Genomic DNA, 23981 nt, shown 5'->3' on the forward strand with positions numbered 1-23981 from the left:
GGAGATATTTATGCAAACAATCACACCATCACCCATCTCAACAATGTGGTATCCTAAAAACACTAACCCACAGAGATAGAGCAATTTGTTCCAATGACAATTGCTCTCACTGCTGAACTCACACACCTACATCACACCTTCTTGGCCAATGGCTATAATCGCCATAAGATAGACAAAATACATTTAGTATTTTGTCTAACTTAAATCCCAAAAAAAAAAATCCCCCCCCCCACTGTCTACCACAGAAGACAACAACAAAACTGTCACTATCCCATACATTAAAGGCACATCAGAAAATATATCTAGAGTGCTTAATAAACATCAACTACGCACCATATTTAAACCGTACGTAAAACTAGCAACTCTCATCCATTCACCCAAGGCCAGAATCTCTCCTTTATCACATCCAGAAGCTTTTATAAGTCAGAGATATTGTTATTAGAATCAACAGAAGCCTTGAAACATACTCTAAGCCTCAACAAGTATGGATGTATAAATATCCCAAAGATTTGGGAGACAGTCATCTTAAGACCAAATTAATACTTGCTTTCTCTCTCTCTCTCTCTCTCTCTCTCTCTCTGTGTGTGTTAAAAAAAAAGCACATCAGATGGCACCTAATTAGGACTTTAGTCTTTATGTTGTACATTACAATTGTTCAAACTAATCCCATTGTTATAGTTGTCTCGCATACTGTGACAAACTGTTTTTGTTTTTTATCCAGCATCTCTGAAGATGCTGGATGGAATACCAGCAAAAAGTTAATAAATATGGTAGTTATTTTCTTATCAGTCTGTGTTCTCATATACCATTAAAATTAATCAACATTCAAAGACTTAGTATGCTATCAGCAATACCTTCTTTCATTTAGGAATCCATTAGTGATAGACATCTGTACTACTGTTAGTAGAGTCATTACACCAAACCCAAATGTGTTTCTTTTGCATGTGATATTTGCTCTGTGCCTCTACAACTGACAATGAACTTCTGCCTTCATAAGCATGACAATGAACCAACTATTAAAAAAAAAAAAAAAAAAAAAAAAAAAATTTTAAGATTATCTATTCCTTATATGAGTATAATTTTTCATCAGTAAGATGAAAGTGGCATAAATGATGTCACTTAATGTTTGTACAAGAAAACAGATGGTGCAAATGCTCTCCTCTCACCTTTTCAAATCCCCCCCCCCTCATGTGATCAATAAGAAAGGGATTGAAAATGATTCCAGAATGTAATTTCACAGAAAAAAGTCCCTTCAGAATGCTTTATTTGTATAATTCACCCACAATGTAACTGATATCTTATGAAAGCGCATTAAGACCAGTGCCTAAAAAAAAAAAAAAATTTCTTACTGGTTGTAAAAAATGTTAAGAAAAAATATGCAAAAAATATGTTTCGCATGCATGACATATCTCATGCCTGCAAAACAAGTTGACTAAATAAGTGCTGAAGCAGGAAAATCCAGTTTACCTTTAATTATATATTAAAAAAAAAAAACAGTGACCATTATACATTCTATTCACTAGTGATGAAGCCATGTTTCATCTGTGCGTGCGTGCGTGTGTACAGTATATATATATATAGTTTAATGAAGAATTAAATGACTAGAACCGAGATTTAAGTAAAAAGGTTTTAATATAAACACATTACTAGTTTCGGCCTGTAACAGCCTTCTTCAGGCGACATTATAAAAGAAGAAAAAACACTAAACATTGAGGGTTAAAAGACTATGAACAACATAGACAGTCTTTATACATAATTAGCATGAAAACGTTGGTTGTATTTGAAGCTGTTCTTTCGTTTGTTGCATTGTTGGGAGAGTGCATGCTTGCTGCATCACGTGAACGCCAGTATATGATTACAGCTGAATGACTATCTGGGAGGTTGTAGCTTAAGTTGTTATTTAGATGAACAGGATAGAAGATGATTTCTCTAGATTTCACAATTTTTCTCTCTACTTCGTCACTGCAATTGAAGATGTTAGTAGATTTTTCCCCAGCAGACTTTGTGACTTTGGTTATCATCATTAGGATTAGCCGAGAAAAGGATATGACTTAATAATGCACTCGTTCGCTGTCTCTTGTAAGTAATGTCCCTCATGTGTTCTTCTATACGCATTTCGACAGATTTTTCTGTCTGCCCAAAATAAGAATATCACAATCACACAATATTTTATATACAGCAGGGTATTTGAGTTGATAATGACAAGGTTTTGGGTGGCTAATTAAGGAATGGATCTTTGGAAGTGGAGTGAACAAGGTTCTGATATTGTATTTTCTTAGAACTTTTGCTAATTTATGTGAAACAGTACTTATGTAAGGAATAGATATATTGCCTTTGAATCTATTTGTTTCTTCTGAGTGATGTCTAGAAGGATTAAGAAGGAATTTGTCAATGATTTTCTTGGAATATCCATTAACTTCGAAAGAAGTTTTCAGATGGCTTATTTCTTTCGAAGTTAATGGATATTCCAAGAAAATCATTGACAAATTCCTTCTTAATCCTTCTAGACATCACTCAGAAGAAACAAATAGATTCAAAGGCAATATATCTATTCCTTACATAAGTACTGTTTCACATAAATTAGCAAAAGTTCTAAGAAAATACAATATCAGAACCTTGTTCACTCCACTTCCAAAGATCCATTCCTTAATTAGCCACCCAAAACCTTGTCATCATCAACTCAAATTCCCTGGTGTATATAAAATATTGTGTGATTGTGATATTCCTTATTTGTCTGTCTGCCCAAAATAAGGAATATCACAATCACACAATATTTTATATACACCAGGGAATTTGAGTTGATGATGACAAAGTTTTGGGTGGCTAATTAAGGAACGGATCTTTGGAATTGGAGTGAACAAGGTTCTGATATTGTATTTTACTTATTGTATTGGAAGAACACGAGGGACATTACTTACAAGAGACAGCGAGCGAGTGCATTGTCAAGTCATATCCTTTTCTCGGCTAATCCTAATGATGATAACCAAAGTCACAAAGTCTGCTGGGAAAAATCTACTAACATCTTCCGTTGCAGTGACGAAGTAGAGAGAAAAATTGTGGAATCTAGAGAAATCATCTTCTATCCTGTTCATCTAAATAACAACTTAAGCTACAACCTCCCAGATAGTCATTCAACTGTAATCATGTACTGGCATTCACGTGATGCAGCAAGCATGCACTCTCCCAATAATGCAACAAACGAAAGAACAGCTTCAAATACAACTACAACGTTTTCATGCTAATTATGTATAAAGACTGTCTATGTTGTTCATAGTCTTTTAACCCTCAATGTTTAGTGTTTTTTCTTCTTTTATAATGTCACCTGAAGAAGGCTGTTACAGGTCGAAACTAGTAGTGTGTTTATATTAAAAATTTTTTACTTAAATCTCGGTTCTAGTAATTTAATTCTTCATTAAACTATGTATGTTAACCAAGTCAATGATCATTCTGTCATATATATATATATGCAGGAGGGTGTGCTGAAAAGTTGTGATAATCACCATGAAGGAATTGAGGTAGAACCATGTAACTTACACATTATTCTACATATTCCTCACAAAGTGTTATATGCAACACTGCTGCATCGTTTACAATCCTCTGAGAAAAAAGTCTCTCTCCTGATGCACAAACCAGTCCTCAGCTGCACATATGACATCTTTATCTTTGGTAAATTTTGTTGCTTTCAAATGTTTCTTTAAATTTAGGAATAGGAAATAGGCTGATGAAGTCAGATCTGGCAAAGAGGGTACGTGAGGCAGACATTTAAAATCCAAAGCTCTCTCACACTGCTCATGAAACCCTTTGGGTTTCATGAGCAGTGTGAGAGTGCATTATTCTGCAAAAGCAACACGCCTCTGCTCAGTTTCCCATGGCATTTCTCCTTCAGTATCTCTACCTCCTTCAATTCCTTCAGAGCTGTTGATAAACTGCAGCAGTAACAGTTTCACCTTTTCTGGGATACTTGGTAAGGATTACACCATCCATATCTCAAAAGACAATGACTAGAGCCTTCCCTGCTGACCTACCTTTGGGTTCGGAACTTCTTTGGCCATGGATAACCTTTGTGTCTCCACTCCATTCACTGTTATTTGGTCTTGGGTCATAGTGATGGAACCATGTTTCATCAACAGTCACAACATGGGCCAAAAATGTTTCACCTGATTTCTCAAAATAACCCAAAATCCCTTGAAATGACAGCACACATTCTCTCTTTTGGTCGGCATTCAAACATTTGGGAATCCACTTCGCTCAGAGCTTCTTCTGTCCAGATGTTGGTGGATAATGACCCAAACTCATTCCCTGGATATGACAGCCAATGATTTTTGGCTCTCATATACTGTATTGATGTTTTCAGGTGTGATCGCTATTTAAATAATGGAGGATATCTGTTGTGTCAGGATGCCCAGTTTTAAACTTGCCTTGTACAAGATACCAAATTTGTAAAAATATCATAATACATTACAAAATCATTTAAACAGTCCTTGAATTGAAAGGCACCATGTTGATTTGCTTATTAACATTTAAATACTTCCAATATGCTCCCTTAATAAAGGAAGCATACAATGGCATTATTATTTTTTGTATTGGTAATTAAAACATTAAGTTTTAAACATCTGAGGTTAAATTAATACAAAAGTCACATATTTCCCATATACAAGTAACAAAATAGTTTATCAGCATATTTTTAAAATATTCTAGAGAGAATTGTTTTTCACTTGGTTAGCAAGTAAATTATGACCTAGTATTCTTCTGGGATCTAGCTCCAACTGAGAAAATTTAAATAAAAGTCAAAACCAATGAATCTTCCCTTAATGCATAGCAATATACATGTCTGAAAGGAAGTGTGCTTTGCATTATGGGATACTGAGGCAATTGATGTGAAGTCAACAGCCTGTATATATAAGTAGTGCATACTTCATCATATGCAAATTTTGCTTGCTTAAGTATTTGATTAAAACAAGAATTTCTTATCTATTATAATTTACTTCATAACAAGCAAAAATAAAAAATAAAATAAAAATTCTCAACATTTTTTATTTATTTTTTTACATAATCCAGAAACCCTGGCTCTGGAGATCAAATATGGAACTTTCTGAGGCCACTTAGGCCTCAAAATAAGCAGGGATGATCTCACACCAGCAGTGAAATTCATCTTCCCACCTAAGATCCATTATAAAAATTATGGAAACAACTACTGTGTTAGAGTAAAACTTCAGTTTAATATAAACCAAAATAATCACTCAACATTTCGACCTTCACATTAAGGTCATCATCTGGAGTATACACATATATATATACACACAAAGAAACAAGCTGCACTACAATCTACATGATAAGATTCCATTATAATAAAAATTGAAATAATTGCTTAGAGTCCTGAAGTCAGTTTTCTAGCAAACCCTGGACTCTAAGCAATTATTTCAGCTCTTACTGGCCACCATTCATACTGTTTTATTTTAATTTATATGTATACTTCCATGAGTAACTTTGTTTGAACATGTTGGTCTCTAGCTTAATTTATTTTTGTAGCCAAATAAATAATAACAGGACTCTAGCGTTTATGTAGTAAGGTTTTTTTTTTTTCATCAGAAGTCAGGCCAATAGTTTAAAGAGTTGACCAAATTAATGTAACTTTAGCATGCCATGTAGATTGCAGTGCAGCTTGTTTCTTTGCATATATACATGTGCATACTCCAGATAATGACATTAATGTGAAGATCGAAACATATAGTCCTGTATAAGTTTGTTTTTACTCCAAGATTTCTTGTTTGTGTGACAGCTGAAGTAATTTGCAAAATACATTAGCAAAAGAGCTAATGTGGATTTAAAAAAGGCTCTCTAGTCTTCTTAACTGCTTGATTCAAAACTACATATACATGTCCAGTCTTTACTGGCAATATCATTTGAGTAAATGTGAATAACAGCATACTAATTCATCCTTTCAATGCTACACTATCTACCAAACTCTTATGAGAAAAATAGGCTAAACTTCATTATTTTCCCATATCAATATTACCATTTTCAGTTATTAAAATTTCTCTGAATTGTCCAATATTGCTCTACACACGATTCGCTCTACTCTTTCACTACCAATCTTACCTGCATAGGATGCAACTAGCTTATTAAGAAAATAATTCAAACTATAGGAAATCCCAATACTACAATAAAAACTGTTAAATTGGTTAAGTGAGTGGATGACTTATCAGAAAGTGGTATTTGAGAGAAAAAGGGAATGAATCTGCCAGATTTAAGGTGAGGTGCCCCAGGAATCAGTCATTAGACCACTGTTCTTCAATCTATATATAATGATATTGGAAAGAAGCTGCCAGGAGCTGTTCAATAGTTTGATGATGCAAAAATAGAGAGGATAATCAGGGATGCTGTTGATATATACTAACAGAATGATTTGAAAGGCCAGAAATGTAAGCAATTGATAATGGTTGCCAATTCAATGTTAGTAAGTACTGAGTAATGTCTAGTTTGGTGTGATGAGATTTCAATACCATATTATATTAATTGGATTGTGTTTGGAGAAACTAATAGGGCTAGGGATATTGGAGTTATAGCAGATAGAAATACGAAGTTCAAAGAAATGTAAGGTAAGATAAAAAGTAAGGTAAGAAAATGTAGCTGATGACTTGACAAAAATTTCTGAGTGTATTGGAAGTGCTACTGAGTCAGCAATTGATCATTCATTATGTTCAAGGATAGAAAGTAGGTGGATGGTATTCATTTTCCATATTTTATCCCAGACCTCTTTGCACTGGTTGATGTGGTTATTTTCCACATTACTGTGGAAAACAGTAATGCAAGCTTGAGTTCCAAATAAAAGCTGACTACGTGCTGTCACGAGTGCGTCAGTATTGAACAGAGGCAATGCGTGCATCAGAAAGATTGAAACTTAGAGAGTTATTGATATGGGAAGAATCTAATGCAATTTCTCTGGCCTCGACAATCTTTCTTTCAAGTTCATCATAGCACACATGGATATTAGAAGTTTGTGTCCAGTCCACAATGTGTTGGCGGCCTTCATCTGAGTTAATGGAGAAAAGATCGTGGCTAGAGAGAGCGCTGGCTCTAGTCCTGTAGGAAATATCTCTATGGTGTTCTTCCAGACGAAGAAGGATGGATTTAGCAGTTTGACCATAATATGGCTTTCCACAATCACATAAGATCTTGTAGACTCCTGAAACTGAGTTGGAAGATGTTTCTCTTTAGGTTTACTAAGTATGGATCGAAGTTGTAGGAGCGTAGTGAAACAAGTTCTGAAGTTAAATTTCTTGAGAATTTTAGCTAGTTTTGATGATGAGCTGATGTAAGGCAAAGAAATAAAGGCTCTGGGGGAAGAGGGATCTTCAGAAGCAGTTGAGTGACAGAGAGAAAGAAATTTTTCAATCTTATTAGGAGAGAAACCATTATTGATAAAAGTCTTTTTAAGAAAAAGGAGTTCATTTTCAATTTCTGTTTCTTCTGTTAGTAAAGATTTGGCCCGGTGTGCTAAGGTAGAAATAATACCAAATTTTTGCGGAAGGTAGTGATGGGAAGAAGCATGAAGGTATCTGTCAGTATGAGTAGGTTTTCTAAAAATTGAGATTTTAATACTTTCAGAACATCTGGTAAGCTTCAGATCTAGAAAGGGGAGGCAGTCATCGGATTCTAGTTCAAAGGTAAGAGATTTTTTCATGAAACTTGTTTAGGTGGTCCAAAAATAAATTGAGGTTGTTGGCACCGTCTTCCCAGATGACGAATATATCATCTATATAACGATACCAAAATACCAAAATATATCTGCGAGAATCAGAGAGAGTGGGCTGCCCATGGCTAGACCTGAGTTTGTAAGTAGATCTTATTGTCATATTTGAGGTATTCTGACTTTATGCAATGGGAGAGTAAAGCAAAGAGTTTTGCTTTACTCTCCCATTGGATAACTTGTTCTTAAGAAGATTGAGGACTTCTTGAGCAGGAACATTTGTGAAGAGAGAGACAATATTGAAACTAGCCATTAAATCTTTTTTTTAAGTTTGATGTCCTTGATTTTTGATAAAGTCAGTAGAGTTTTTAGTATGAGAAGAGGAAATTCCAGAAAGATTTCTTAAAAAAGTTGCGAGGTATTTAAAAAGGTTGTAGGTAGGCGAGTGTATCCTTTCAACTATTGGTCTGAGCAGGACATTTGCCTTCTATATCTTGGGGAGACCATATAATCAAGGGATTAAAGGATGAGGTGATCTAAGTGAAAGACGGATGTTTCTTGGTAACTCCAAGGTGGTTTTTAATAAATTATTGGTCCTATTGTGTAATTCAATTGTAGGATCACTGTTAAGTTCAGAGTAAGTATCACTGTTTTAAAGTTCCAAAATTTTATTATGATAATAAGACTTGTCTAAGATGACAGTCGCATTCCCTTTGTCAGCAGACAGAATCATGATGTCATTATTATTTTTTAAAGACTTAATAGCTGCTCTTTCAGAGTAAGAGATGTTGTTTGGAGGTGGCCTAGCATGATTTATGGTGAAAATGGCTTCTATACAAAGGAGGTTAACTTCTTTGATAGGTAATAAAGATGCCGCCTTTTCTATCTTCGTTAAGAATTGTTCTTTAGGGAGCAGTGACAAAATTAAGACCTTTAGCAAGAATACTTTCTTCTGCCGAAGACAGTTGGTGGGAAGAATTATTGATAACTTTTTTTCAAAAAGGTAGAATCAAAATGAGAAGTTTGGAGGTCTTGCATATATTTAAGAGAATCAAATTTTCTGATTAGGTTAATTTTATAAGAATTCTGAATTTTAGGAGCTTTAACAGTGCTAATTTCTTTTAAATGGTTCCAAGATGAACTGTCTAGAGAATAATTTATAATATTTTCTACCGAGTAAAAATGAATGTTCAGAATATATATATATATATATCTTCCTTGGGCATAAGCACGTTTGAAAGCAATGAGTTTCCATGTTGTGGGGTATCTGCAGAAGATGCTCTATTTTGGTTTATATTAAACTGAAGTTATTACTGAAACGTGGTAGTTGTCTTCATAATTTATTAAAATGAAGAAGATAAAGATATTCTAGATGTCTTAAGTAATTACTATGAAGTATTGTTAAATGAAATAAAAAGTGACAGAGAAAGCATTCAAGAGGAATAAAATACTTGGGGGGGAAAAAAAAACTGAAATGTGGAAAGCCAACTTAAGTAGATGATATATGACAAAAAATACTCCAACATAGAGGTATAGGAATTTTACAGTGCTAAAGAGCATAATTCAAAAGACAGTCAGAAGATTGAATTCTCTTTAATAAATGGGTGCTAATATGAAATCACGTTATGAAAGAAAGTAACATTAGGCATATATCAAAACTGGAGATGTTAATCTCAAGCTCTTAATGTAAATGATATATAGCTCTAAAAAATCCAGTACAAGTCTCCAGGACAGGATTCTTTAACTAAACTTATGACTGAAACAAATTTGGCAAAATCAGCAATAAAAAAAAGGCAAACACTGTGAAAATAAGTAGAAGACTGGAATTCTCAGCTGCGTTCTAATGGAAAGATCTATAAAAGAGTTTAGGCACAATTTGTAGTGCAGATGGCTAATTAAATATGGAAATAGACTACAGAATAAGCAAAACTGGTAATGCTATCCATGTTGAAGAGTCAAATGAATAAATTTATATGAATTAAGAGAGAATTTAGCCAAACAATGAACTAGCTACACACAAGACAGTGTTCAAACAAGTTTAATTTGAGAATCTAAGGAGTTGGGTTACAAATAAAACAAACGATCAAATATTGAAAACCACATGAGAGTTCCAAGAAAAATTAGGAGAGGTAATGAATGGTATCTATAGAAAAATCATATTAAAAATTAAGATATTTGGAAGGAGCTTGGCATTGTTAACATTCAGAAATGTGTGAGGTGGTCACTTAAACAAAATGGGAAAAGTCAGCAAAGCAGGTGTTTAATGGCGGGATGGAAGGGAAAAGACACAGAGGAAGTCCATGATCTACATGGATTCATGTGCAGCTTAAAGTACCTTAGAGACCAATATGAGATCAGACTAGCAGAAACCCTAATAGATAGCAGATTAATTTGGAGGGAAAATGTTGATAGAAAATTAGCAATAATGTAAACTTGTCGTATATTACTATCATGATATCTAGTACATACCTTGAGGATACATAACAGGCTGATGATGATATTTTCCACTTCTTTTAATGATAATTATCAGCAATACTTCTTCTGAGGTTGTGATGCAGAAAACACACAGACCCTACATGCTTAATATATACACACACAGCTTGGAAAGAAGTCAACAGACACCATAGTGTGAGGAAAACTGGTGCTTTCAAACACTGAAAGTGTTTGAAAGCACCAGTTCTCATCTGATCACTGAAGATAAGCAAACCTGAGACCAGTTAGTCTCAGGTTTGCTTATCTTCAACAATATCCAGGGTTCAACTGGCAACCCTGGATATTGTTGGCATGGGGAACTAAACAGATGCTGCAGTTTCTATATACTAATGCCAGAAGTATCAGGAACAAGAGGGAGGAGTTTTGGGCATTGGTTAGTGCAACCTTGTCAAAAGTTATAGGCATTAGTGAGACTTGGCTAACAGCAGATAATGTAGTTACAGAGATTGAATGTGAAGGGTTTAGTATTTTCAGGGAAGATAGGATTGGAGGAGGAGTACTACTGATGATAGCAGATGAATTGCAGGCCAAAAAGAATAAGCGACAGGAGGGAGAGTGGCTGTTCATTTGAAGCAATCTGATGTGAGATTAAAGCCAATAAGACAAAATATACAGTTGGTTGTTGCTATAGGCCAGGGAGTTCCACAGATGATCTGGAAGACATGCATCACCAAATTAGTACAATGAGTACACATCGAGTGATTATTATTGGGGACTTCAACTATGAAAATATAGACTGGAGGAAAGAAAGATCACATGGCCGGAAGGAAATAGAATTTATACACCTGCTGAGAGATAATTACTTAATGCAGCATGTTATGGAGGTGATAGGTGGGGAATATTATTGGACCAGGTCATAGGATCAGAAGAGCTATCCATAACCAAGGATATCCACATCTATGACAACATTGCCTCCAACTGGTGAAAGTGACCATACAGTCTAGACTTGAGAGATTGTAAAACATGGGTATTTATGGAAGTACAAGGCAAGCGATTATGACATGCTTAGAAAGAAGCTTAAATTTGTAACATGGCATAAAACACTGCAGGGTAAGGATGTTAGTAGCCCATGAGATATAGTTAAGGTTCATCTAGAGCATAGGTTCCCAAAGTGGGCGGTACTGCCCCCCAGTGGGCGCTGAAGCCTTCTAGGGGGGCTATAGTGGGATGAGAAGCATTTGGGGGCATTCAAGCGGTCTAGGGGTCGGTGGCTCTTTATAGAAAAAATTAATAATATATATTTAAAAATTAATTATTTTCGTGATTTTGCGATAGATAATCATTTAAAATTTAAATATTGCATTTTAATTCATCTTATGCCCGTCTTACATGATCACTTTTTAAATTGATATAAAGAGAAAGGTGGCAAACCTATAAACAATACAAGGCTCAGACAACAAATGTGACCACCATGGCAAAGAAGGCAAAATCAGATGAGAAAAATCTAGAAGAGAAGGCTACAGGAGATCCCAAAGAGTTCTTCATTATTTCAAGTAAAAGAAGAATAATTATGAAAGATTAACCTTAATGAGTGATGATGGTCACGAGGAGAGTAAGAGAGAGAGAGAAGTGGATAAAATAGTTAAGTTACTGATTCGCCGCTTTGCATGGGTATATCATCCTAGTGAGATTACTGCTTTAGCCTATGTGACAGACACTAATGTGGGAACAGAGGTGGATGAATTGGAGGTTCTTAGGTTATTGCAGAATATCAATGTAAATACATCTGTGGGATTAGATTAGATATCAGCTAGGTTTTTTTCCAAGAATGTGCAAGGGAACTGGCAATGCCTTTAAATAGGCTGTTGAATTTAAGTCTAGGCTATGGTAGATAGCTGAGACCTAATAATTCCTTTGCATAAGGGAGGTTCTAAGACTGCAGTATCAAATTACAAACAATCAGTATCTCAGGCAGTGTGGTAAAAGTACTAGAAAAATTAGTAAAAAAGAAAATTCAAGAATGGGTAGATAGAAATTATGATACTGTATGAGGATCAACATGGCTTTGTGAAGGATCAGTCATGCCTTAGTAATTTACTAACTTTTTATAATAGAGTAACAGCTGAGTTGGATAAAGAAAATTGCTACATGATGATTTTGCTGGATTTTGCAAAGGCATTTGACAGAATACCATATGGAACTCCATTGTGCAAATTAGAACAAATGGGGATAGATATGACAATGGCTAAGTGGATAAGAGGGTGGCTGCTGAACAGATATCAAAAAGTATATGGGGGGGGGGGGGGCAGAATTGAGGCAAAAACAGTTGACTGGTAATGTGCTGCAAGGTTCAGTGCTAAGACCACTGCTGTTTAATTTGTGCATAAATGATACAGGAAATAACTTGAAAGGAAATATTCAGTTGTTTGCTATGGTGCAAAATTAGGTAGAATAATAGTTAATGAAGGTGATGTGGAGAGTTTGCAGGACAATTTAAATAGGCTGTCTGTATGGGCAAAAGTTAATGGGCGTCAGTTTGATGTTGAGAAATGTAAAGTTATGCATTTTGGGATAAATAGAATACAGCCGTGTATCACAATGAAGGCACTGTATTCCAGTAAAAAGATAAAGCTAGATATTAGCTTCATTAGGGGTGGTGGTAGACAGAGAGTTAAAGTTTAGAGGATGTACTGCTAAGGTAGCCCACAAGATTACTTGGCTATTGAAGAACATATTAACAAGTAGAGATTCCTCATTATACCTCTTTATCTTGATACCAAACATGGATTACTGTGCTGAAGTCTGGTCCCCTGGATTTCTTGGGGATGAGTTAGTAGTAGAGAGGATTCAGAATCAAGTAACCAAGATGGTGAGTGGCCTATGGAATGTATGCTATGAGGGGTGTGTGTGTGTGGATTGCAGAAGTTGGTTAATAGAATAAAAAGATGGGATATGATAGAAACATTTAAGTTGCTTAAAGGATCTTATAGGACAGATGCAGGGGAAATGTTTCAGCACTTGGCCAGAGGGACCAGAACAAGGGGTCATCCCTGGAAGTTGAATAAAGGTGTGGGAACTAGATTTTTTTCTTGAAGAGTGGTGAATGAGTGAAATGGGATGCCAGAGTCAGTTGTGAGTGCTTTGTGTGTTAATGGGCTCAAGGAGAAGTGTGATAGATTGGGTCTCTCATGATGAGTCTTCGGACTACATGGAGGTGCCCATATATAATAATAATAATTCCACAAGTGTACAATAGTGATCATTGGGAATTTTGGACCATTCTTCATGAAGGCATGTAATGAGGTCATGGACTGTAGTTGGACGGATATCTCTCGACTTCACCTGATGCTCCAGTTCATCCTACAGATGTTCAATAGGGTTGAGATCAGGGCTCTGTGGAAGCCAGTCAAGTGTGATGACATTCATATCCACAAACCATGCAGTCACAGAAACATCACAAAGTACAAAGCATTCATTGTTCAGAATGTTCAGATACCTCTTGAAGTTCAATGTTCATGGCACCACAAACAGAAGTCTGAGGCAAACCAGGACCATACTATCACTGCTGCATCTATATTTCATAGCTGGGGTTACCCACTAGTAACAGACATTCACAGGCATCTGTCCATTTTCTTAGTAGATGTGTAGCATGATTTGTTACTGTATAACACAGCTTTCCAAGCTTTGAGTGTACATGCTCTTTGCGCCACCAAAGACGACACTGCATGTTGGTTCGTGTAATGTGAGGCTTGTATGTTGTGGTCCTGCTATGGAAACCCATATTGTGAGACTCTGTTCTGAATGTTTTTGTGCAGATTTGTGTTCCAGTTGACCTAGAATTCTGCATTCAACATGCTGGCCAATGAATGGCCTTTGCATACAGTCACATTTTTTGAGTGTTGTGGGTCGTCCACTGCGAGTACCATTTGACTCCCTGCACTTCTATCTCAGTATGGTATAACCAATTGTTGACCTGGGATGGCCCAATATGTCAACAATTTGAAGAATGGATAGGCCTGCAACATGTCATCCTATCACAGTGCCTCTTTTACCCTTCTTGCAGCTATTTCACCTGAATACAGTTGAAGCGACTTGGGAGCATCATATTCCTCCAATTTATGCAGACTACAAACACGTGATTGTTACATGGCACCAATGCACCTTACCCATGGGGACATCCACTGACTTCTTGCCAAGCAGTATATATTCAGTATCATCAAATTCAAATACTGTTTATTATAGATGTTGTATTAAAAATGTGAATAGATTACTAAAACAAGATCTCCTTTAACAAAGTCACATCTTTCAAAAAAACTTCATATTACAATTTATCAACTCAATTTTGGCCCTGATGTCTGTGATGCTGATATCCAACTAATCCCATCAACTGTTGAATGGCTGGGATATCGGCCTATGCTTCTATTTGTCCCATGTGTCTTACACATCCAGCATTAGTCATTTTATCATCTTGAAAAGATATTCACTAATTACAATAACCTTGCATATATAAAAAAGTATTTCCGTCTATACTTAACATAAAAAAAAATAACTCAAAAAAAGTCTTTTGAATTTACCTCCTCATTTCCATTGTTTTGTGTCATAAAAAATAATTATACGTGTTCTATGTATCAAATTAAAGAATTTGTTCATGAGAAATATGACATATTAATCATTTATGCATTAAAAAGCTTCATATTTTTAAACTGTTTAGTTTAAGTAGCCAATATCATCGAATCTTTTATTTAATCAAGAACAAGAACTTTCATTTAATGAGTTAAAATTTTCAGATGTGTGAAGCAGTCTGAAACTGCAAAACAAATGGCCAGAATACTTTCTAGAAGAAATTTTCAAGGCCTGCAATACCACTCATATAATGAATCCCATCCCATATGATCAATACTAATTCTTTAGACAATGTAAAGTCGAAGTCTTCTGGCTATAAGAGCACCGTAGATAATCAGCCAAAATGAGCATTCTCCAAAGGCAAACTATGGGATATTGTCATCATTAACACCTTCTCAAAGCAACAAAATCTGTCAAACAGTTCTGCATGAATTGACATCAGCATAAGCTCAAAATCATGCTAATGCCTGCAGAGAACTGTTCATCAACCTTCAAGAATAACATTTCAAACAAACTATTATCTGTGATGAAAAGGATATTTCAATAATCCAACCGCACAAAATCAATGGATCAAAATGACTGAAAGAGCACTTTACAATAAGATGTTGGTTCAAGAATACAATTATGTTGTAGGTTTGGTCATATTTTGTGAGCAAAATCCACTTTGAGCTGGTTACAGAAGCATGTCATGAATGTTTATTCTCTATTTCCAACCAACCACAGCAAGTTTATATTGTTCTATACAGGCACTTCATGGCAGCACTGAACTGCCTGTATAGAAAATGGGTATACTCCTTCAGCAAGCCAACATGAGATCACACAGCAGTTCATTTGGAAAAAAAAAAAGGGAAGGGGAAAAATGAGCTAAAGATGTAGTCTCTCTCTCTCAAGAGAACCTGGTATATGATCTAGACCTGGCATCAGCTAATTATCACTTACTCTAACTGATGGTTTCTGAAATGAAAACAGGTACTTCTCCAACAAAATGTCAGATGGCATGTAATAATTCAGATGCTAGAAAAATCAAGGAGCTGAAGATATAGGGCATATCCAGAAACAAAGCTCCAGATGGCTGTAAATGAATTAAACAATATTACTTGACTGTTATAAGTTTACACATACTGTCAGTTACCTATCCACATATTTGTCTCATACACTGAGACTATGTCATCTCAAGGCACATTTTTGTATCCTATTCTCATCTGCTGGTAGTATTTTGACCTAATGCTGGCCTGGTTGGCCCAGTGGCTAGCATATATCCACAAGATGGTCATAATTTTCTGCTTTGTAGTGTTATAATTATATAGGTTCTGTATTTCTGTTACCCTGCATTGTCTTTATTTTCTGTTTACTTAACATTCAGGAATGGTCAGCTGCCTAACTATTGACACAGCCATTTATCTATTTCTACTATATCTTATTTCTCATGTTCTATAGTCTAACAAATTTATTTGTTAGAAAGACAATGCCAGTTAGACTATCTACTGAGTATGATAGTATAAGATCTTAAATCAAAGACCAAGTAGATATCATTTATATTCCCCACACATATTATTCTTACTTTAAACTAGTCGTGGCTTAAATATAATTTAAGCCACAACTTCTAATAAAATAAAACTTCTATCTTATGCAGGTTCGAATTTTTTAGGATAGTGCATTGACAGAATCAGTCCAACGTGTTGTTTACAAATCATTTAAGTCAAACAGAAATATGTACAGAATGAGTTACATGCACATATATACACACAATATTATTACAATTCTCTTGCTAGTCTCAATTCTTCTAATCTAATCTTAGTTCTAAGCTAATTCACAATCTAGCATAACATTAACTGAATATAAGACATACCTTGGTTAAGCCTAATTCACCATTAATATATATTATCTCATAAACATAGATGCTTCACATACATTCTTGTTCAGTAATACAACTACTTACAATTCTTGTTCAGCAGACAGTAACTTACATTAACCTTCTGTTCACACAATTCTTCTTCTCATCTTTCTTTCTGCTTGCTGACACATTTCTGTTTCCTCACTAAAATTCTTCCTTGTTGGGGTTGTTGACTATGCTTTGCCTTATAGGACCCTTAACATGGCATTGATGTACAGCTCCTCCCCTTCGAGACGAACGACATAATATTTCTTGCATGGTGATGTACCCAAGTAGAAGACTCGAAATCCTCGACACTTCTCTCTAGATTTCCGCCAGCAATTTTTGTGTGACGGTGGACTCAGGTAAGAGAACGCTTAGAAAACCCTCAGACAAAATTCCTTCCCGACGAATTGCCTTATATAGGCCTGGACCTCCACTGTGCATATGCACACATCTCTCGAAATTAGTCACGTATTTACCTTCGGACATGCTGATGTCATTTTTCACGTGTCTTTGGAATCTTCTATCCATGGCAACTATGGTCACATACTGACCTTTGGGCATGATGATCATTCTTCACAGATCTTTGGAAATTTCCATCTATAGTAAGTCTCAGAATCCTTCACTAATCTTAGCATTAGAGTTACTGATTTAACATTACTTAATAACCTTACATGATTATGTCATGCACCACATTATTTTAGCAAAGGTTCAATACAATATTATTATAGAAAAGATTATTTCAGTCAAAATTTAACATTTCTCTGAGTGCATTCTCCTAAACAAAACAAAACAAAACAAAAAAAAAAAAAACCGAACATGATAAGTTACGAAGTCACATGTCATGAGAGATTTTACAGTAGTTCAGCATGTAACCTTTTCTGAATGGAATACCCATACACTAAGCTTACTTCCCAAGTCAATACAGCATGATCATTGTCAGCAACTAGAGAATGAAATCCCCTCAGACTCTTTAACCTTGGGTTCCATCTGTTGTCTTGCAACACTCAATAAATTCAGTTGCATTCTTCTAAGATCTGACTCTTGCTACCCAGGCGATACATTTCATCACCACTAGGTCTGTAGTAACACCCTGCTATGCATTCGATCTTATTAGACTCCATCTCGCACCATATAACTTCAAAAATACTGCAATCACAGAAATTTTTTTAATGATATTGCAAATCATACCTTTCTACCATAAGTGAACTGAAATTATCCGATATCATTAGCATCAAATCCCCCCCCCCATCTTGTCTATCCTTCTTAAATAAACTGTACCCTTTACACTTGATATACCAGTTAGTTTATCTGCTTCTGAGAGCCAGGACTCACTAACACCAATAATCTGAGGTCACAACATATTCATTCAATACATTCACAATACATATTGACAAATCCATTCTGCAGAGTAAAGAATGAGAAATGTGTACTGTAATTATATAATCTCAGAAATGGCGAATTTTCTCATTAACCTGGTATCTTGACAATAAATTTCAGCTGGACAAACAATTTTGGCATTCAAAAATTTCGTCCCTAACTATATCTTACAACTGGTGGTATTTTTTGATTTTCTTACTCATTTTATGACATAATGGTAAACTGATAAACACAGACTGCGAACTAACAATTATGTCTGTCATATACTTGGCGACTCGTGCAACCATGCACAGTAGTTGGACATACTTCACCCTCATCTCGAATACAACAATCCAGATCTTTAATCATCGAATTATCACTTATTACGATTTTTTTTTTTTTTTTTATGTGGGCAAGGATTTTTACCCCCCACTTTTATCAATTTTATATATTTTTTTGTAATTTTTTTATTTATTTTTGAAGTCCAGAAACCCTGCTCTAGAGACCAAACATGGAACTTTTTCAGCTACTTCAGACCTCCAATAAGCAGGGAAGTGGCCTTATACCAGGCAATGAAATTCATCTTCTACCTAAAGACGTCACGATTCCAACCCATGACTTGTTAGTTGGAGAGCATGCATGCTAACCACTCAGCCAACCAGGCCAGTGATTAACAGTGAATTGTGCAAACAATGCATCACCAATGTTGAAGAAGGCACGTCTTGATTGTCAAGAATTTTTGTCTCTAAATACTGAACATTGTCTGAGAGAGAGAGAGAGAGAGTGAGAGAGAGATGGATTATAATGGATGTTGTTTAGTTGAATGATGTTTTAAATGCAGTCCTTGGTATGGTATTATTCAAAGTAAAAATTCTGAAAACTTTGGTCTTACTGTGTTAATCATTTCATTTTTTATTACAATTTTTGTAGTTTTAAGGTACAAAAATTTGAGTAAAAAAAAAGCATCTCTCAACACAAATTTACCTTAAACTGCTTGTAGGAACTTGACAACACAGATTCAATCCGGACACTGGGAACCGTAAATGGTGACTATATAGACTCTCCACTGCTTGTTTATTTCTTTCAAGAACAGCCAAGTATTTCTTCATCTTTTTGAGTAGTTTATCTGCAATCTGATTTTTAAATAGTTATCAGAGATCTTACAAATATTTTTAATAGGTATTTTTTGAAGATGAATACACAATTCTGTTTATTGAAAAGAACAAGATATACAACAGAAAAAGATCTGAACACCCTAAGTAGTTCTGCATATGCTTACTATGTAATATAATTTTAACATATTCTTTTTTAATATATGGGGGAGATATAAAAATAATAATTTACCTGTATGGATTTTTTTAAATTACCTTTTGCACATAAGAATTCATATACTTGCAAACATTATACAGGAAAATGGTATCGTTCTGTGTGGATGTATTCAGGTTTTTTAAAGTAAGAGAGGAAGAGTATACTTCATTATGGACAATATTCTCCCATGCTTATTGGGGGGGGGGGACTTCTCCCACTTCAAAATCTCACTGAAATCATCAATTAAAAAAAAGAAATTCTGATTTAATAGCTCTGATACTGTTTATTTATCAATACACGTTTAAATAAAATAGATGTTTACAATCATTTCATGCTATACCCTTAATTGTTTAAATGTATTATTTCAATCCTAGATGGAATTCAAACCCAGGTGTTTCCAATTAAAAGACAGCATCAATACCAATGTGATATGGAGGCTTGGGAAATTATAATTATGCATTCAATGCTTCTGCTAAAAAAATAAAACTGACAAATTGTCATTTAAAAAGGAATAAGTATTTCAAATTTTGCATACAAAAAACATATACTGTAGTTGTTGTTTTTTTTTTTCTTTCTTTGTTACTCTCCATACCTAAAGCCTCTTTAGCTCAGTTGGTAAAGAGAAAGCCGTTTGGTCCAAAAAGACCTGGGTTCAATTCCCATCCATGATGTGAGGAACCTTTATCTCGTCTCTTTCAACTAAAGGTGAGTTAGATGGCCTGATAAGCAAGTAGGGGGTTTTTCATCCGGAAACGCTGGTTTTTTGTCCCTCAGAACAGGCAAACCAGCCCTGTGAACACATACTTCTACAGACATAAGACACTCTTGGAATAAGTAGTAACCAACCTATTCTGTAGGGATTTTGGCTTCGAATGCCTACAGAGTAAAGTGTGGGTCTAAGCACAAGGATATACCTACCACATACCAACAACCTTTTTTTTTTGTCCTTTGAGACACACCAAATTGGGAATGGCAATCCATAGTTACTGTCTCACAATAATCACTTTTTTTTTCTGTGAACCAAAGTGCAGGACCCAACTATAATATTCCACTCCACAAAGCTTCCTGCAAAGTATTTATTATATTTACATTATTATATTATATTTATATTATTATAAATAAATATATATATCAGGGGCAATATATATATTATAACCAGCACACCTGGGGGGCACTCCCCTCTGGGTGTACTAGGTGTGCAGTGCTCATCCATCAAATATCACTATCACCAATATTATATTTTTGCATTTATTCCCATTAAAGACTCCCCTAATTGTTTGCAGACTTCGCGAGCATACGCGTGTGTTCATTCACACACACGCACACACAAAACATACTGATTGAACACGACATACTAATGCTTCATTGTCCTCTTCATGAGGGTAATGAAGCATTAGTGCTTCATGAAGAGGGCACACTTTTCGACGCATAAGCATTTCGTCACATTCGCGTTAATAGTCCGGTGTGCTTTCAAAATGCATACATCTTTGAGCCCTTTGAAAAGATGTAAAGAGGGCTCAGTGGGTCAAATTCTTAGTGTTTTAGTATTTTTAAAACTGAAAAGGCGAGGCTGGGTGAGCTCACATTTTGAGGTCACCCAGCACCTAGCGGCTGCGATTGGTTATTGTGTCAACCAATCGCAATTGAATGTTGTTGAGCTCTTTCTGTATCCGATGTCTGTATTACAAACAGCTGTTACACATGTTTTCTGAAACTGAAAATTTGAAAGTGGATGTTAGGAGAAAAAAGCTAATTGTTTTTTCTCTTGGTTGTGCAGTATAGCATCTGTTGAGGTTGCAGAGTTTTTTAACAGTATAGAGACATTTTTATTCTAGTCTTCGGAAATAATAGACAGTTAAAAAATATCTATTCCTGAATAAAAATGAATATTCTGTGTATTATAAGACGCTGTTGATCTACAACAAAATACCAGCATATGTGAGATTGATAACATAGAAGAACTGCTGATACTAAAAAAAAAAAAAGAAAAGAAATGAAAACACCAATGAATGTAGGATTCCCAAAAGTGTGGATAATTCCGATGTTATGTATACTGAGTCTCAGTAAACAAAAGAAAATTCTTGGAAAACGGAGCAAAATATACACAAATGAGAGAAATACACATAACATGTGCAAGAAATTTTACGAGATGATTTGCTGATCCATCAAGCCATATTTATTCCTGCCATACTCTGTCTCTTCATAAGTTTTTTTTTTTTTTTAATTATACCATCATAAATTCACTTGGATCAAGGATTAAACTAAATTTATTATAAATTCACTTCATGTCTAGACTTTACAGGATTGTGCTATTCGCTCTACCCAGCAACTTATAGGACACACATATCACAAATGTTAATTATTAATAATTTGTTCACCGTTGATGAAAGTATTTCTACTCACTTATTCTTTCCTTTCATTTCCCATTCTTACATGTCTTATAAATGATGGTTTACATATTTTCATCTTTAAGTATTTCAAATATACCAACCAAATATAGCATTCTCCTTCATTGTTGTTTTGTAATAAATCCTAAAACAAACAGATTGTTCTCCACTCTACGCAGACGTATTCAAAGTTAACATGCAATTAATTGCATTGGATCAATTAAGATGAGCGCTGATGTGCCATGCACTCAAAACTTTCATACATTGATAAAAAAAACGCAATCACAGAGTCATGGGTGTCAGAGGAGGGGGGGGGGGGCAAACAGGGCACTCCTCCTGGGATTGAGTAAAAAATTCTACAAATTATAATCGTAAAAGTGATTGAGATATGTAACCTTACACCCTTGATCATGGGACGCTTTGTCTGTCTCAAAATTTTATTATGGTTTGGCCTGTTTTGGCCCAAGCCATAGTAGCCATAGAGCATGTTTTATTGCAGCAATAAAACGTGTTCCTGTTTTTGGTTCATATTTTTCTGATTTGTGAAAAAAAAAAACGTTCATTACTGTGTGAACAGCACCCAGTTCATTTGCCCTCTGTGTCTAGTGAGTCATTGAGTGAAGTGTGAATTGTAAATTTATAGTGAAACAAATTTAAACAGAAAAAATACATTTTTAAAAGGTAAGTGTATGTAATTTAATATTATTTTACTAATTAGTTTTATGATTTTTTTTGCTTTTAAACAAATAATTTAATTTAGGATTTTGGGATTAATTAATTGATTTTAATAAAATATGCCAGTCAATTTTTTTATATATGAAATTGTGCTAAAAACTGTATTGATTCTGAATACTTTTTTTCCCCAAGAATTAAATATAGATAATTAAAATCAATGTAAAATGAAAATAAAGTATTTACATAAATAATTACATAAAAAAATGACATTTATTGATGTAATTATTTCATTTAATCAATAATTATAAAAATTTATTGATGTAATTATTTCTCTCCAAGCTTTTTCCCCCCCCCACCCTTGCCAGGAAAATTTGCTGCGGACACATGCCCATGCATACGGTCAAATTGAAGTGAAATTTATAGAGCGGGTTGCATAACCCACGACAGCACACCCAACAGAAATGGGCATGTGACGCCACTGATACATACATATATATATATACACACACACATATATATAAAATAAAGGATCAGTTTTTCCATTGTAACTGGACACCTTTTCCAATATTACATTTTGTTACTGTAATACTAAGCCATCATTGGGTAGTTTTGAAATCACAAACATAAAAAATGGATTTGTACTACAGAAAATACTAGACAGAAAAAAAATAAAAAACAGAAACATTTTGTTTCAAACCACATGGTATTCATGATTCAAACTTCAAGTTAATCTTCACAGAAGATGAAGTCTTAAGCAGTCTTACCTCTAACCATTCTTCAGCGAAGTGAAAATAATCTAGTCAACTCCATTAGTACTAAGAGTTATTTCTCGTGAGAAAAAGCTCACTTTATCTTCCCCTACTTTTGATAATACTGTATTCAAATCTCCAGTCAGGAGATCTGACCTCTAGATTTTTCTTCTTGGACTGAAGCACCTCTACCTTTTGCTACCACAAATACACAACATAAACAGCTTCAAAAAAACTGTTTTCTTTTCCTTTAAAACATTACTTTACACTTGCAACTCTAACACTACATAAATTATACCCAAATCCTTCCAAATTAGAAAAACGTTCTTATATTTGGAGTAGTGCATCAAAATCCTTCCTTAGAATGCTTGTCCCAGCTTTCAAAATTCCCTCCAGTTACTTTCTCATAGATGCTCTTTCTGCATTATACCTTTTCAATAGATATTTTCAAGTGGACTGCACCATCCCCAAATTGGTCACTACCATTACTCCAATTTACTCTTAACATGAGCAGTTACTGGCTGACATCCATGAACAGTTCGGTTTCAAACTTACTGAAAAACCGACCAATACAGGATGCTACCTACATTTCAGCTCCTTTCACCATATCGCACATAAACTCAACATTGTACACATGTTAAAGGAAAAGAGCTATTAGCATCACAACAGACGAGACCCTTCAAGATGAGTTAACATTAATTTCTAACAATCTGTACTTGAACGGCTATCAAAGAAGACTAGTCAATAAAATCCTTTTCTCTGAACCACCACAAAGAGAACAAGAAGATATTCAATATATAAAAACTATTGCAATTCCATATGTAAGTGGGATCTCCAACAAACTTGCCCACCAGCCTCCTCAAACCACACAAAATAAGAGT

The 23981-nt window shown here is 34.9% G+C and overlaps 1 protein-coding gene across 1 annotated transcript in view; it reads right to left on the bottom strand.

Moving 5' to 3' along the window:
* The window catches only part of LOC150108527 (VWFA and cache domain-containing protein 1-like), a 420515-nt gene that overhangs the window by 352223 nt on the left and 44311 nt on the right, over positions 1-23981 (bottom strand). The window contains exon 3 of the mRNA XM_090415949.1: positions 18966-19114. Within this exon, the coding sequence (XP_090272075.1) occupies positions 18966-19114 (149 nt within the window). The remainder of the gene's footprint in view (positions 1-18965; positions 19115-23981) is intronic.

Source organism: Typopeltis vanoorti, chromosome 3, assembly GCF_054136105.1.
Source record: "Typopeltis vanoorti isolate ZY-2024b chromosome 3, IOZ_Tvanoo_1.0, whole genome shotgun sequence".
In the NCBI taxonomy this organism is placed as follows: domain Eukaryota; kingdom Metazoa; phylum Arthropoda; class Arachnida; order Uropygi; family Thelyphonidae; genus Typopeltis; species Typopeltis vanoorti.